Source organism: Homarus americanus, unplaced genomic scaffold (genome assembly GCF_018991925.1).
Source record: "Homarus americanus isolate GMGI-L3 unplaced genomic scaffold, GMGI_Hamer_2.0 scaffold28, whole genome shotgun sequence".
In the NCBI taxonomy this organism is placed as follows: domain Eukaryota; kingdom Metazoa; phylum Arthropoda; class Malacostraca; order Decapoda; family Nephropidae; genus Homarus; species Homarus americanus.
Window position 1 is genome coordinate 563,749 of NW_024742238.1, and position 17,548 is coordinate 581,296.

General features: G+C 37.3%; 1 protein-coding gene across 10 annotated transcripts in view; it reads right to left on the bottom strand.

The window, feature by feature from the left end:
- Positions 1-17,548, bottom strand: part of LOC121876639 (papilin-like) — a 267,725-nt gene that overhangs the window by 108,996 nt on the left and 141,181 nt on the right. For 9 of the 10 annotated variants that reach the window (XM_042381925.1, XM_042381926.1, XM_042381924.1 and 6 more), the window contains 5 exons: positions 9,364-9,588; positions 8,916-9,098; positions 5,099-5,275; positions 2,170-2,346; positions 697-873 (listed from right to left, as the gene is read on the bottom strand). In XM_042381925.1, coding sequence (XP_042237859.1) covers positions 697-873; positions 2,170-2,346; positions 5,099-5,275; positions 8,916-9,098; positions 9,364-9,588 — 939 coding nt within the window. The remainder of the gene's footprint in view (positions 1-696; positions 874-2,169; positions 2,347-5,098; positions 5,276-8,915; positions 9,099-9,363; positions 9,589-17,548) is intronic. The other variant, XM_042381930.1, reaches the window with a different exon arrangement.

The window sequence follows — 17,548 nt, forward strand, 5'->3', positions numbered from 1 at the left end:
ACCAAATAATGATGTGTAATTAACCGATATAAATATACATACCTCTGATTCATGTGAAGCTTAAGAGGTAGATGAAAGAAACATACCATGTGAAGGGTAACTCAAATTACTATTCTTCTAAAGACACTAATGAGACAGAGGTATCTGTATGGTAAGATGAAGAAAATTAGTTATTGTATTATATAAGAAGGCTCTACACTTATTTAAATGGTTATGCAAAGATTATTCATGCTCTACGTTAAAGATGTAATAAATATTACAAGGCTCCAGAGGACCATGCTTCAATATGGTTAATAAGTCAACAAATGTATACAGTATTAAATGTCCAAGCTGTAATTGATAAATAGCTCAATTTGAAACAAACCAAAATGCAGTTAAAATATATTAGTGCAGTTTCTCTTCGTACTATTAATCAACAAATGTTAAATACCTGTATTATTATTAGTATAATATATATATATATATATATATATATATATATATATATATATATATATATATATATATATATATATATATATATATATATATATATATATATATATATATATATATATATATATATTAATTTATTTATTTATTACTGCATAAATGTAAAAAGAATCATCTTCAGTATTTATAATCCAATATATTAAAAAACTGCATATCACTACCACCATACCACTAGAGTCTACCCCATAGCAGCAGTGTCCTGACCTTTGGAGCGACCCCGGATACAGCTCTGCATGCACTCATTCTCTGTGAGGAAGTTGTTTCCATTTCCTTTGCAGCCACCAAATGCAAATTGGCTGCAGATTCCCAGAGTCTGATCATAGAACCATCTGGTGTAGTTTCCACGGCAGGGACCAGGCATCACCTCCAGTAGACAAACGTCTGCAGCCACTCACGCCAAAAGTAGGAACATGACCATGTAACTCCTACTGAACAGTATCAACATTCTTTTTCTCAATTTTGCAATGAATTGAAAGTTTCAAGTCAGTAACTCAACCCAGGTGAAGAGATGGAGGGAAAACAGTTTAATGTGTCTCTTTTCAAGCTCTCATAGAGGTAATTTAACCAGATATGAGATAACTGTAACCATAATTTATAACATAGACGTGTGTGAGTGTGTGTGTATATGTGTGTGTGTGTGTGTGTGTGTGTGTGTGTGTGTGTGTGTGTGTGTGTGTGTGTAAAAACGAGGATTCTTTCTATACATTGTACTTGTCACTTGTAGAGAGACTAACTCATGCCTATAAATGTTCACATAGAAGAACACTTAATGTTGTATATTAATAAATGCTAAAACATAAAGCATTAAGTACGAAAGCAATTTGTCAAAGCAATCACTACTATTACCCTGCTTTTTATGGGATTACTCTGTTTATTTAACCAAATAAAAAAATAATATTATCTTCACAGTCAGTTTCTGAGTTAATAGTTATTTTCTATTTCTAAATATAAAACATTAAGGCTGAGTGCAAGAAGTTATTTAAAAGGATAAGCTGCAAGTCAGTTATTAGGTAGTGTTTAAGAACAATAGCTTTCATGTACCAAGGAATATCTTACACTCATTACCTTTACTTCCCTGTTTCATACTCCCAAGCAAGTTCAAGCTCGGTCAGCAATAAATTTATCACTCAGCAATAAATTTACTAAATGAGGTTAAGCTCTACTATGTTTATAAAGAGAAATTTAAAGTTACAACTTTATTTAATAAAGTGCACAGGAAAGAATATAGTTTAGTAAATGTCATAAAATAAAAAATAAACTGAAGCAAAGCACAACCAACGATGATGCTGGATTTTCTAAAAAAAAGTGAATGCTGGTCCAACATTCCAAATGACCTGCCTTTGGCAGGTCTATTACCTTTCACTCCCCAACTGGGAACACTTCACTCAGTGATACCTGTTGGAGTCAAACTAGTGACCATTGGGTCAGGATGCAGGTGCCATATCCATTTGGCTACCACACCCTTTTCCTTCATAATAACTTACAACAATAGGACAGCATCATGGTGAACTACAGAGCATTATTAGCGCAATGATTTTATTTGAAAATTCATATAAGTAAATATTGAAACTATTCTGAAAAAAAAAAACTTTTTCATGAATAAATGATACCACACTTCAAATTTAATTTACTGTACATCAAAAGTTAAAAGAGGAAAAATAAATAAAATATGTGTACCTGTTTTTTCTGGGATGACGCACATTTCTTCACACTCTTCCTTGGAGCCATAGCGGTTATTGTTACCCAAGCATCCTCCATATACAAACGGTTTACAGCTTCCACTTGCGGAGTCATGATACCAAGATGGGACAGAGCCAGTACAAGGACCTTCCACAAGAGGAAGATGGCAAGACTCTGTTGACAGTTTGGGGATTAAGAAATAGTTTTTCTAATAGTTATATTCATTAGAATGGGAAATTAAGTCCAGGAACATTGTAATAAAAGAAAACAGTGTTTTATTTGGCAAAAAAAAGTTCCTCTGGTGTCCACTCATCAACATAATAGCTGTTTTAAGTTATCTAATGTTGTTTTGTTAAGATCCAAGAAAAGACATCAAATTGGCCTCTGTATTCACCCTTGCTAATAGCACAGGCAGCTTATACTTTATCAATAAATCAGAGTACCACCCAGTTTTTAATTTCATTTATCCATCCCGGTCTCTACCTTGCCCTGGTCCTCCTACCCTCACTTTTGCCCATTAATATTTCTGTTATTATCCCCTCATCCCTAATTATATAAGCAGACTCAAATAACTTTTATTTGGGTATTACCATATTTTATGGCATATAAGATGCACACCCCCCATTTTAGCAGGAAGTATTTAGGAAAAAACTTTGTAGATTTTCCTCCTGTAGCAATAGTGTAGTTTTCTTAAAATAATATATACAGTACCAGTAAATGTGAGGAATAAATAAAAATAATACCAATAAATAAGTTAAAAAAAAAATGCTGTATTGCCAAACCAGTAAATATAAAGTCGCCAGCGATGTTAACACGCAAATGTGAAAAGGAAGTTTATCTGTAAATATTTATTTGTATCAAGTATTTGTAGATTTACAAAAAATTTTGCAGGTATGGCATTAATGGATTGTAATGCTTGTAAGAGTTCAGAAATGGTTGCTGCTTAGCTCCCTCTGAAGAGTTGGGTGTCTGCTGTACGGACATTAATCGTCTCAGGTTATCTCATCAGTAAAGTACAGTACAGTAGACTTTCACCAATAACGTCTAATAGGTGCCTGAAAAACGCCGTTATTAACGAAAACGTTATTTGTGTGACATTAAAATACATCTAGAGGGTTAATTGGTGCTGCCGCCCCAAGAATTTCACCCATTTTTTCCCCTTGAAGCCCTGCCTAACACTTTTTGTTCGCTGAAATAAAAAGAATTGTTATTCAATCATCAAAATAAAGAGTTTGAGTAATATAACACTTAGCTTGGGGGAATTTTTGAGGTGCTTGGTGTGATGATTGTTCCATATGTGAGGGCAGCTAACACTTGCACTGTCTCTCATTCTACAAGCTAACCATTTCACAAGAAAATGCTAACAACCTGTTTCTATTACTTTTATCATTCATAGCTCGCCTTGCATTTCGATCACTACCGAAATATTTCTTAGCCAGCACAATACTCTTCTTGGTCTCCTCTAAATTCCTATTAATATTTCACACTGTAGACTCAGGACAGTTCAATATCCTCACAATATCAATGTTCTGTGCACCACTTTCAATGAGCTTAACAATCTGTTCTTCATCCTTGACCAAGTAGGCACGCTTCTTGTGGCTTTGTCTCTTAGCTTTGGGGTCTTTTTTCTCATTCACTTTAAAAGTTCCTGGGAGTTCAGGCAGCAAATCACTCCCTCCACCACCTCCCCTAGCCCCCACAGGCAAAACTGCGGAAGCCATTATTGATCACTGACCCTCGCAACCACTGGTTATGGAGGCGAAAATCTCACACGTGGGCGCAGCGCTGTATTCCACGGAGCGTGTGTGAGAGTGAGGCGGAGCGGACAACTACGTCATCAACATGGCGGCAAACAAACGCTATCATTGATGCGCTTGGACGCTTCCCGCGAAATTCGAAATATCCGTTATTGAAGAGAATCCAGACGTTATTATCGAAAATGGGTATCTATTGTAACTTACCATTACAGTATTGTCGAAAACGTTATTGTGGAAGTCGTTATTGGCGAGAGCCTACTGTAGTTATAAATTGAGCTTTTATAGTTACAATAGTTATTTTTTAATTTATTAAAAATAATAATAATGTGTTCAAGAAAGCAAAAACATATTTTTAATTTTGGAGTTGGCTTAGGTAGAATTGGAGAAAGCAACCTCACATATAAGATGCAGGCTGATTTTTTTTAACCATTTTTCAGACAAAAAAGTGCATCTTAAATGCCATATAATATGGCAAATCCCTCTTCAATAACCATGACATTCAAATTTGGATTCACTGTTGGAAACTTTTATAGTACTGTATATAGTTTTCATAGTAGCAACTTGAAAAAACAATAAAATATGACAAACATAAAACACCAACATCTACTAAAATAAATATTAATAAATATGAACAAAAACTGTTTTTTCACTCTAAACAGTAAACCACTAATTGGAGGAGGACAGATTTAATTAGTCACTAATTATAATGTTGTACAGAATAGCCTTAAAAAAAATCCTAACTTCTTCTTTTTACAAGTTTCAAACTCTTTTTGTGACCAAGAAAAAATCTAAGTTAGTGGTTAATAAAAGTTTTACCTTTGCCATGGGAAGCCTGGTTCCTCAATAATAATTACCAAATTATTGTCACAAAATTTGACAGTTATATTATCATGAAAATGTTTAGTTGTTAACTATTTTCAATGTCTAATGTTAGCCTATAAATGCAACAAGCCATTAGTTTACTGAGAACAGAATACTAGAAAACCTAAGCTGATGATGACTTTGAAACTAATAATCAATAATTCATTTGACAAATGCAATTCTTTACCTGTTCCATGCATACCTGTTCTGAGCCTTAAAAAAAAAAATAGAAAATGTGAACCCATATCAGAATCTGGGCAGTACATGTTTAACAGCAACAACAAAAATTTTGTAACCAGAATGCTTACCCATTCCTTCAGGTTCAACACAAGCAGCTATGCACTCATTCTGTGTTTCAAACTTGTTAAGGTTGCCATCACATCCACCATACCAGAAGCGAGTACAGCCGCCATACTCCATGTCAAAATACCACTTTACGATGTAGTCTGCACAAGGACCTCGATCTTTTTCGTAGCCACACACCTCTGAAAATTAGTGGATTTCATGAACATATTTATATACTTATCAATCAGTATCAATCTATTCCATCTAAATAGGATTGATACAATAAAATAGATTGATCAACTAAGGCATTTATGAAATAAATCAACAGAGAGATTAAACTAAATGCACTTAAACCTCAACTCCACTGTAATTGAATTTTTTGAAGCATTATCCATTTTAGTACCATACAAAATTCTTGAATATGCACCTTTATTATTACTGCATCATTATGATGAACCAACTACAGATTTTTTTTAGCGAACAATATTATGCTAGAAAAAAATCCCCTTCTTCAAAAGTGTGAATTTGTTTGTGATTTTGATGGTAATTATTCTTTATTCCTAACCTTTCTTTACTCAAACCTGGAAAAGTTAATGTTTTCAAGCAGTTTATCTTTACTGTACATACATACAGTTATATATTTATTTATTTGCGATATGCCAATATAAAATGAGCCAATGAGGTGCAAGGGGCGGGATTTGTATCGCCAACTGAAGAAAATAATAATAAGTAAAACATAATTATAATAAGGTTCTGTGTCATTGATCAAAAGAGAGAAGCAAAAATAAATGCTAGTACAGGTTGTACCTCTCTAGTCCGGCATTCTGTGGTCCGGAAACTCCCGTGGTCCGGAACGATTTTAGTTTGTCCAACAGGTAGATAGGCAGCTTTTTTTTTTTTTATTTTTTTTATTTTTTACTTATTTTAATTATTATTATTATTACAGGAGTATTAAATTTTTGCCCCTCAGGCCCCTCGTGGGTCAGTGACTTATGCCCGGGTGGGCTAATCCCCTTAAAAAAAAAAAGCCGCGGGAAATTAAGGTTTGTTTACATCCGGCAGTTCGGCTGCTCTCTCTCTCTCTCTCTCTCTGCTTGTCTATACAGAGTACAACATTTAACCCTTCAATATATATGAGCAGTAAATAAGTGTTGCTTTCATATTCTTATGTAGAGTAATGACGATATGTTTTCACATGTGCGCACTTACATACGCGCAGTCTCACTTTTTTTTTTACCATTAATGGTTAGCTACTTATATTGTTCCATTTATTAACATTAAATAACATTACAGGTACTTCAAACAACCATATTAATTTTTTTACATTAATTTTACTGCAGCTAAAATCAGGGTCTTATTTTCTTCAGTTTTATATGTAGAACCAATCAGTCACTGGTTTTGTAAGCTTTAACATAAACAATGCCGGCAGCCGTCTCGTCTCCTCTAATATTCCACGTATTATTAATAAATTGTATTGTTAATTTTGCACACACAAACATTAATTCAATAAAAAGAAATTCAGAAACATAAATTAAAATATATATGAACAGTAAATAAGTGTTGCTTTCATATTCTTATGTAAAGTAATGACGATATGTTTTCACGTGTTCGCATGCCCACTTACATACGCGATCTCTTTTTTCTTTACCATTATCGTTAGCTACTTCTATTGTTCCATTTATTTCCATTTATTAACATTAAATAACATTACTTAAAACAACCATATAAATTTTACTACAGCTACAGCCAAGGTCTTATTTTCTTCAGTTTTATATGTAGAACCAGTCAGTCACTGGTTTTGTAATCAACGAAAACAATGCTGTGTCATTTCCTCGTGTGTTTTAATATTCTACGTATTATTAATGAATTGTATTGCTCATTTTGCACACATAAAAATTAATTCAATAAAAAAGACATTCAGTAATAAACAATAATGAATCTTTTGTACATAAGAGAAATGACGCTGTTTACACGATTATGCCCGTCGTCTGCACGTTGGCAGGCCGTTGAAACCCGTCGAAATTCAAGTTTCCGCCGTCAAAATTTTTATTTATTTATTTTTTTGTGTGTTCCAATAAAATACGTTAAGAATTAAAAACTCGCGAAATTTGAGAAGCTACTATACGACATTTAACCCTTCAATATGTCTTCAAAGAGACCATGATGCAGAGAAAGTGGTGCTAGTGCTTCCAAGCATAAGCACAAGTCACTATCTATCCAGGAAAAAGGCGAATTTCCATGGTCCGGCAATTTCCATGGTCCGGCACCGGTCAGGTCCCGAGGTTGCCGGACTAGAGAGGTACAACCTGTAGTGTTTCTAAGGATGTTTGAAGCTAATACAATTAGGATATAAGCATGTGACAAATGAATGGTTTTACCAAGTGCAAAAGGAGGAAATACAGCGAACCCTCGAAGATCTGGACTAAAAGGGGGGACCACCAGTCTGGAAAAGCCTATTGTCCAAATCTTCTGGTAAATATACTAAATGTATAAAAATGATAAATATTTATATAAAAAACACCCAAAATACAGTACTGTATACAGTGACCCCTCATTTAACGAACGCCTCGGTTAACGAAATTTCGGTTAACGAACTGCCTTCCATAAGGATCTTCAATTCGGTTAACGAATTTCTTACGAACCGACCTCAACATGTTTTCGCTTGCACTGACTGGGCAACCAGCTTTAGTATCAGTCCGCCAATACATTAATCGGTTCTAGGGCTTAAATTACTTACTATTTTAGTAAATATCAAGAAGTTTATACTATTCAATAATTTCAAAAGTTTAATATTCAATTTTTTTGTCATTTTAACAATTATTGAACATAATTGAAGGTAAAGTGACTAGTTTAATGCGCGGCATCCAGCCTCTTAACACAGCAAACAGGTGTTAGTTTCTCTGTTTTCACTGGAGGTAACATCTTGCTTGACTCTCTTCAACTAAACGCTTTTTTTCTGTGTTTCCAAGCAAATTATTGGTCATTTTGAAATATATTTTACATATTGACAATATATAATGCAGTGCAGTGTTGATTTAAAGAAAATAATCTTGAATTACACCAAGAGAGCTAAAATTTTATGGGTGAAATGACGCCATGGGGTGACTTCTCATCCACCCCAATGCCTTCTCTTCTTCCTTCTCCTCCACCCCCATTCTAAATCCCATCATCATCATCATCATCCAGGAGCCTTCTACATACACACCTCAAAGTGAGTGAACAGTTCTACCATTTTTGTTGAATTTAGGAAATTTTCGGTGAGCTGGAACCAATTACCCAAAACCCATTGAAACAATGGTTTCGGTTAACGAACTTTTCGGTTAACGAACGACCTTCTGGAACGGATTGAGTTCGTTAACCGAGGGGTCACTGTACATATTATCCTAAACCACTGGGGTTAGTTATACAGAGTTTTTCTTGTGAAAAAGCCACAATTTTGAGCAACATATTACTGTACTAACTTTGTACTCAAATGTACTACACTAAAGGGCTAAAAAAATTTTCTCTTGTGCAAACTATGTGCAAGTTATATACTGCCAAGTTTAGTCTGTGACATTTTATATGATAAAAACTTTAAGCCTTAAACTACCTTCACCCTGTTTTTGGTCCAAATTTTCCAAAATCCGAGGGTTCACTGTATAGTATAGATAATGAAAAAAAAAATAATACAAAGATGAAAGTATGGAAACATACATGACTGAAAAATACAATTGAAGAAAGTGTACTGTTTGATAATGTGGCAGTTAGTCAGAGTGGATGATAAAAAGGACAAAAACTATAATAGGGATAAATGACATTCCATGACTTCCTCCTCAACAGCTGTAACTAAATAATTCTCACCTCCAGGTATAACAGGAGCTTCATCCTGGCAGCCATCAAAGAATTTACCAGTTGCAGGTGTGACACCATCTGGACAACAGCCAAACTCTGATGCTTCACAGCCACACCCTTCCTTCCCAGGACCAGTGGCAGGTGTGCGTCCATCCTCACAACACCCAAATTCTCCGTATTCACACCCACAACCTAAAACATTTAGAAACAATTAAATGTGTTTATAAAAGTAATTACAAGAGTGACAACATGTATCAATTTTCTTGTGTACTGGCAGGGTATTGTGCCCTCAAATACATGGCATGAAGTTGGAAGTTCTGTATGCCTCATCAACACTAAAATACTGTTTAAATGAAACTAAACCATTCTTAACACTGAACTGCCTTAATGGTGATTAGCAACCAATAAAAACAGATATCCTAAAAATAACTTCATTTTACACAAAAAGACAACTCACCTACTGCATTCAATCCTCGTGCGATACTCACACCATCTGGGCAACAGCCATAGGGGTATGTATTACATGGGCACCCACTGTAGTCCTCCCCAGCTGCAGGAGTGTGGTCGTCAGGGCAACAACCATATTCAGTATACTGACATCCACATCCAGCATCGTCTTTTCCTCGTGCCACTGTTTCATTGTCCGGACAGCAGCCAAATGCACTGTATTCACAGCCACAGCCTGTAGGTAAGATGATACATTCAGAATGTACAGTATTTTCAAACAAAAAGGAAGCTAAAATATCAGGGTGCAGGGTTCTCAATAAACTACTTCACAACAGACTAAAGAAACAAAGAAATTAATAGAAAGGGCTGGAGATCTGCCCAGACCCCTGGTGGTTCATGGGCAATACCCTGGTTTGAGGGTTTGAGGTCAAATTCCTCCTACCTCATTAGTTATGTACTGTATTTTAGCATTCTTGATACTGATTAAATTTAATAATTTACTGTCCGTCCAGTGAATAGCAATACAGTACCAGTAATCTCCCCATTAGCCAGAATCGGCAGTCTCCAGAACTCTCCAATAACCAGGATTGAAATCGGCCAGGAATTCTTCCAGAATTTTATTTTCAATACCAGGTTTGCGAACAGGTTCCGAGGTTGAAAATCAGCCACATTTCTAAAAAAGTTCTGAGAAAATTTGGATAATCTCTTATAACATATTTTCCCGGTCTGGAAACAAATTCTGAGGATGAAATAATCCGCAATTCCAGAAAAACAAAACCTTTCTGCTGCAGGCCTGGAGACAAAGGTTTTGAGATTGACGAAAGATTGCATCACGCCCAGTAGTGTCCTCACGTGCTGGGTGCATTGGTGGGAAGACGCCTTGGGTAACTTGAGCCTAGGCTCGTGTGCTGTAATTGGCTAATGCTGTCATTTGGCTACATGGGATGCCTGTAATAAGCTGATGTATCTTCCAGCTTATCCCCTCTAAGTCTAACATCATGATGCAATTAGTTCATAGTCCTCTGTCATTGTTCAAGCCAAGAATATAATGTTTAGACATAAAAAGTGATTACAGTTATGTATACTTAGCTATCATCTTATTCAAGACATCATTCTTCAGATCAAGAGACACAGGAATCCCACATCCTGACATTACATCAGAAGGTCAGTAACATAAAGACCACTAATCCACTTACCCACCTCCATCACAAGTGTTAAGACACAAAAAGTGAATACAGTACCATTATGTATTATAGTAAGCAGAGTGGACATTGTATGCATACTGTAGACATACAGCTCCATGCAAGATGCATCGTTTAGACTCTGGAAAATTTTCCCAGAGCAAGGTGGAAAAGTCCAGTCTTGGCTGTGATACACAACTCCATTCACACCTCTAATGCCCATATGTAATCTTTTAAAAATATTAATTTTACCAAACTTTTAGATAAATTATTAAGGAGAATTTGGGTAAGAAAATAGTGTTTCTAAGTAAATTAGAACTGATTTTTTTGACTCCTCAACATTTCTTTAATTTTTACACAAAATAATGGAGTCCCCATAATTAAATCGTGTCAAAAACATTTTGTTTTAGGATTTTTTATTGAAAATATGTTGTAAAGAATTACTTAGGATCATCATGGTATCAAATTCATCTCTCTAACAAAATTAGAAGAGATACTGCGAGTAAAAGTTCATAAATTTTTTGCTAGCCGTATATATTTTCACTCGTATCCGCAGTCTAAATGTACAATAATGGAAGAGTGTTTTTCCTTGTGAGATGAGATTATGACATGCGCAGTTTAGAGTTGAGATGAGAAGCATTCTTTAAACTCTCAGAAAACTTTCCTCAGCATCCAGAACACCATGTGGATGTGCGATAGCATCTGTCTGTGAAAAATGTGAAGTTTAGACTCTCGGAAACTATCTCCATTACCCAAAATTATTCCGGGGATGTGGGATTTTTTCCAGGTTTGAGAGAGTCGTTTTGTTATCTAGAAATCTCTCAAACCCGGAAGACCTCTGCAACAATTATTCCGGCTAATGGGGATTTTACTGTATATAGTACTCGTGTATAAACTGATCTCATATATAATTCGACCCCAGGTTTTTTGGTAAAAAAGCCGGAGTTTTTGACATAATTTACCCTAGCTTTTGAGAAATGCTGTACTAGGTATAACCCTAGACATAATTTGTAGCAAGACGCCAGATTCACACTATCGGAGGGCAAGCTGGCAATCCTTGCGAGAATTCTTCACCGACTTTCCTTGGGATGAATGTTGCTTTTCCACTCGGGATGCCTCGGTATGTGCTGACAGCATTGCTGGGGTTATACAGGGCAGCATGAGTGCATTTATCCCATCTTCTACCAAAACTTTCACATTACAATCATGGTTTGATCGCTCCTGCTCTCTTGCTTGCAGGGTGAAAGATTGGGCATATCGAGCTATGAAACTATATCCTTCTCCTATTACCCATACCTCTTTCATTACTTCTAGGAATCGTTGCAAGGCTATTCTTCATAGGGCCAAGAGGAATTTTATGAAAAGAAAGACCGCTGTCCTGACTAATTCTTCCTCTAGTAAATCCTTCTGGTCTTTAACTAAAAACATCTGTAACAACTTCTGCACGCCTTCTTTTCCTCCCCTCTTCCGTCCCAATAACTCTAGAGCCAACTCTCCCCCTGACAAGGCCAACCTCTTTGGCACCTTATTCTCCTCTCATTCCACCTTAGACGATTCCCACTCTATCCCTCCTACCCCTGCACCCCCTACTGAACCTATGCACTTTCCTATAATCTCCACTTGCAGGGTTGCCAGTATGTTATCCAGGTTGGATGTGAGTGAGGCGCATGGACCGGACGGAATACCCCCTCGTGTTCTGAGGGAGTGTGCTGAAGCCCTGGCCCCTGTGCTTGCTTGCCTCTTTCGCCTTTGCCTCAAAACCCAAACTTTTCCTTCTTCTTGGAAGCATTCCTTGGTTCAGCCCATCCCAAAGAAGGGTGACCATTCTAATCCCTCTAACTATCGCCCCATTGCCCTAACTTCATCCCTCTCTAAGATTTTCGAAACTATCTTGAACTCCCATTTTCTCCATCACCTTGAACGCCTTTCTCTTTTGTCGGATCACCAGTATGGCTTTCGCCAGGCGAGATCTACTGGTGATCTGCTCTCCTATTGCACCCATCTTTGGTCATCCTCTCTTAGGGGTTATGGGGAAACCTTTGTTGTGGCTCTCGACATCTCCAAAGCATTTGACAGGGTATGGCACAAGTCTTGGCTATCTAAACTTCCCTCTTTTGGCTTCTCTTCCCCACTTTGTTTTCTCATCTCTAGCTTCCTTGAGAACCGATCCATGGCAGTTGTTGTCGAGAGGTCGATTTCTCGCTCTTTCTCTACCAGTAGTGGCGTCCCACAGGGGTCTGTTCTTTCACCAACTCTCTTCCTTCTTTTTATCAATGATTTACTTCACTCTACAACTAATTCTATCCATTCAAACGCTGATGATTCTACTCTTCACTCTTCCTCACATTTTCCCCTTCCTCCTAACTCTCAAACTAGATCTGTTTCTAGAACTAATACCATTACTTCTATCAATGTGGATCTGTGAAGCATCTCTGAATGGGGAGGTACAAACTTGGTTAAGTTCAATAGTAATAAAACTCAATACAGTGATCCCTCGGTTAACGAGCACCTCGGTTAACGATTTACCTTCCATAAGATTCTTAACTTCGGTTAACGAGCAATCCCTCAATTAATGAGTTTTTTACGAGCTGACTTCAACATGTTTTCGCTTGCATTTGGCAGTCCACCAGCTGAAGTATTAGTCCACCAATACAGTAATTGGTTTTAGGGCTTAAATTCCTTACTATTTTAGTAAATATCAAGAAGTTTACACTATTCAATAATTTTAAAAGTTTAATATTAACTTTTTTAGTCATTTTAACAATTATTGAACATAATTGAAGGTAAAGAAACTAGTTTCTGGCATGCCATCCAGCCTGTTGACACACCAGACAGGCGTTAGTCTCTCTCTGTTTTCAGTGGAGGTAACATCTTGCTTGAGACTCTCTTCAAATAAATGCTTTTTTCTGTGTTTCCAAGCAAATTATTGGTCATTTTGAAAATTATTTCACATATTGACAATATATAATGCAGTGCAGTGTTGATTTAAAGAAAATAATCTTGAATTACACCAAGAGAACTAAAATTTTATGGGTGAAATGGTGCCATGGGGTGACTTCTCTTCCACCCCAATGCCTTCTCTTCTCCCTTCTCCTCCACCCTCATTCTAATTCCCATCATCATCATCATCATCATCCAGGAGCCTTCTACATACACACCTCAAAGTAAGTGTACTTTTCTACCTTTTTTGTTGAATTTAGGTAATTTTCGGTGAGCTGGAACCAATTACCCAAAAACCCATTGAAACAATGGTTTCAGTTAACGAGTTTTTCGGTTAACGAGCAACCTGCTGGAACGGATTGTGCTCGTTAACCGAGGGACCACTGTATTTACCAATTACACTTTGTAAATTAGACAATCTCCCACCAATTACATTTCAGGATGCTATCATCCTCCCAAATTCTGAAAAAATTATGTTAGGCCTCACCATTTCCTCCAATGTGTCTGGCAAATCACATATCCTTAGTATAACTAAAGCTGCCTCCCGAAAGTTGGGAATGCTGTACAGATGCCGCAGCTACTTCACTCCTGAGCAGTTGCTCCAAATATATAAGGGATTCATTCGTCCTAACTTGGAGTACTGCTCTTATATCTGGGGTGGCATTTCGTCCTATTAACTCTCCTCCTTTAGTCGCCAATCTCTCTTCCCTTTCTCTTCGCCGCAATGTTGCTTCACTCTCTCTCTTCCACAGGTACTTTAACGGGCAATGTTTAGTGGATTTGGCATCCTGTGTATCGCCGGCAGGGCCGTGGGCTCGTAACACACGTCTTGCCCGCGGTGCCCACGGTTTCTCTGTGGATGTCGGTCACACGAGAATAACCCGTTTTAGTACCTCCTTCTTTCCTCACACAGCCAAACTGTGGAATGCTTTGCCTTCTTCTGTGTTTCCATGCTCTTACAATCTGTCTCACTTTAAAAAGCTGGTTTTCCGGCATCTTCGTGGTGTAGATTAATACAGTACAGTGGCCCCTCGGTTAACGAACTCAATCCGTTCCAGAAGGTCGTTCGTTAACCGAAACGTTCGTTAACCGAAACCATTGTTTCAATGGGTTTTTGGGTAATTGGTTCCAGCTCACCGAAAATTTCCTAAATTCAACAAAAATGGTAGAAAAGTTCACTTACTTTGAGGTGTGTATGTAGAAGGCTCCTGGATGATGATGATGATGATGGGATTTAGAATGGGGGTGGAGGAGAAGGAAGAAGAGAAGGCATTGGGGTGGAAGAGAAGTCACCCCATGGTGCCATTTCACCCATAAAATTTTAGCTCTCTGGTTTAATTCAAGATTATTTTCTTTAAATCAATGCTGCACTGCATTATATATTGTCAATATATAAAATATATTTCAAAATGACCAATAATTTGCTTGGAAACACAGAAAAAAAGCATTTAGTTGAAGAGAGTCTCAAGCAAGATGTTACCTCCAGTGAAAACAGAGAGAGACTGACGCCTGTTTGCTGTGTTAAGAGGCTGGATGCCGCGCATTAAACTAGTCACTTTACCTTCAATTTCGTTCAATAATTGTTAAAATGACTAAAAAATTGAATATTAAACTTTTAAAATTATTGAATAGTATAAACTTCTTGATATTTACAAAAATAGTAAGGAATTTAAGCCCTAGAACCGATTAATGTATTGGCGGACTGATACTAAAGCTGGTTGCCCGGTCAGTGCAAGCGAAAACATGTTGAGGTCGGTTCGTAAGAAGTTCGTTAAGCGAATTTTTTTTCGTTAACCGAATTGAAGATCCTTATGGAAGGCAGTTCGTTAATCGAAATTACGTTAACCGAGGTGTTCGTTAAACGAGGGGTCACTGTATAACCTTTTTTTTCTATATTTACAATTTCTTTCCATTCTATTTTTTTTCGCCCCCCAGACTCCGTTGTGGGTCGTTTGACCTGTGCCCGGAAGGGCTAATTCCCGTAAAAAAACAAAAACATTTCTTGTCTGTGACCACCACCACCACAACAGCTGATGCTATGAACAGTGTTACCAAATTTTAAGCAGAGTTCCTGCCAATTGCCATCTCCTATAATACTATAGTAAATGAGATTCTGCTCTTCATGTAGCAACATAAAGAAAGAATCTTGGGGTATGATAAAGAAACTAACTGACAAGGTTAGCATACCACAACAATGTACTATACTGGGTATCTATCCTTCTCTGTAAATGACCCTCAAAAATACTATGCATATACAGTTTGACACACCATTAAAAAAAAAAAAAAAATTACTGTATCATAAAAACTCTAAACTGTCCTCGAGCATAAGCAGTAATTTAAAAAATAATTGTGGTTTTAACAGAACTGATAGGAAGAAGAATAATGACATGGGACAAATATGTGAGATACTGTACTGAGATCTTTGGAGAGATGCATGGATAAAAGTACCAGTAAACCCTGTATTATGAAAGTATGGAATGTGGTCAATATGGTAAATGATAAGGTAGAGAAGATGGTGTTCAGAGGAAGAATGAGGGCAGATGACAAGCAGTTTGAGCTAGTGTCGATTGTTAAGATCAAATATTATATCAGTGGAGAATAACAGGAAAGTGACAAGAGATGGAGAACAGTAAAGGAAAAAAGTGTATAAAATTAGAAGATTGAATTGAGAGGAAACTTTTTTGACAAGTCATTTTCTCAACAAAATACAGTGGTCCCTCGGTTAACGAACGGTTCGATTAACGAAATTTTGGTTAACGAATTAGCTCCCATAAGGATTTTCAGTTCGATTAACGAACAAAACTTCGAATAACGAAGTCCTTACGACAAACACGCAAGGACGGCGTACACGGTTAACCACTGGCTAAATATGGCGCTGGTTATAAGTGCCTTCTTAGTTGTCTTGTAAATGACAAGAAGGTGTTCCTTTCAGAGCCCATGGGTTAGCAGTGCGAGAAATTAGCATAGGCTTCAGCTTCAAATCACCAGCAGTGTTCGCGCCAAGCAGCAGCATCAAACAGTCTTTCGCCACTATAAAACCTGCCGCTCTTTTCTCTTCCTTTGAGATATATGTTCTTTCTGGCATCCTCTTCCAAAAGACACTAGTCTCATCCACATTAAAGACTTGCTTCGCTGAGTAGCCTCCTTCCTCAATAATGTTTTTGAATTCAGGCGGGAATATCTCGGCAGCAACCATATCTGAACTTGCAGCTTCACCAGTCATCTTAATATTATGGAAGTTATATCAGTGCTTAAAGCGTTGAAACCATCCTCGGCTGGCCGTAAATTTCTCTTCCTTTGATCTTTCACCCTCTACTGCCTTTAAGTTGTTAAACAATGATTTTGCTTTATGCTGGATAACAGTAAGGCTCACAGGGGCATTGCATTGATTCTGGTCCTCCATCCACATAGCCAGCATCTTTTCCATCTTTTTAATCACGGAACTTCAAGAACGACTTGTCTTTGTTGCACTCGGAGAAGTACCACTTCCAGCACTAGCCTTAATCTTGTCCGTGTTGGTCTGGATAGTACGCACTGTTGTGGGGAGATTAGTCCAAGCGCACCAGCAATGTCCACCGCACGTTCCCTTTTTCAAAACGGGTTAAAACCTTCATTTTCGTAGCAAGGCTAATGGTTTTACGTTGCTTCTTCACAACACTAGCATCCATAGCACTTGATGGGCGCTTAGAAGCCATTTTGAATGGTTAGAGTACAGGATTAAGAGCACAAACACTTGAACACGTAAGAATGCTGTGGAAGCCTAACAAAGACTGGTGTCACTTGGGTACGCTGTGTGACATTCCGCGAATGAGAGGTAATGCTCCAAGCTGAGAGAGCATAGCACGGCAAGATGAGAGAGGGTGATGCGCCGTACAAAGTAGTCCGTGACGACGCAAAAGCGACATTATATTGAGTTGTCGGGAAGTTAACAGAATCAATGGTATCTAAAGAGTAGTGACGTTATAGCGAAACAACGTTAACGCGATAATTGAGAGACATGAACAAAATAAAAGTCTACTTTCTCACTGTGCTAAAAAGTATAAATACCGTATATAAAATCCTCGTGGAACTTAG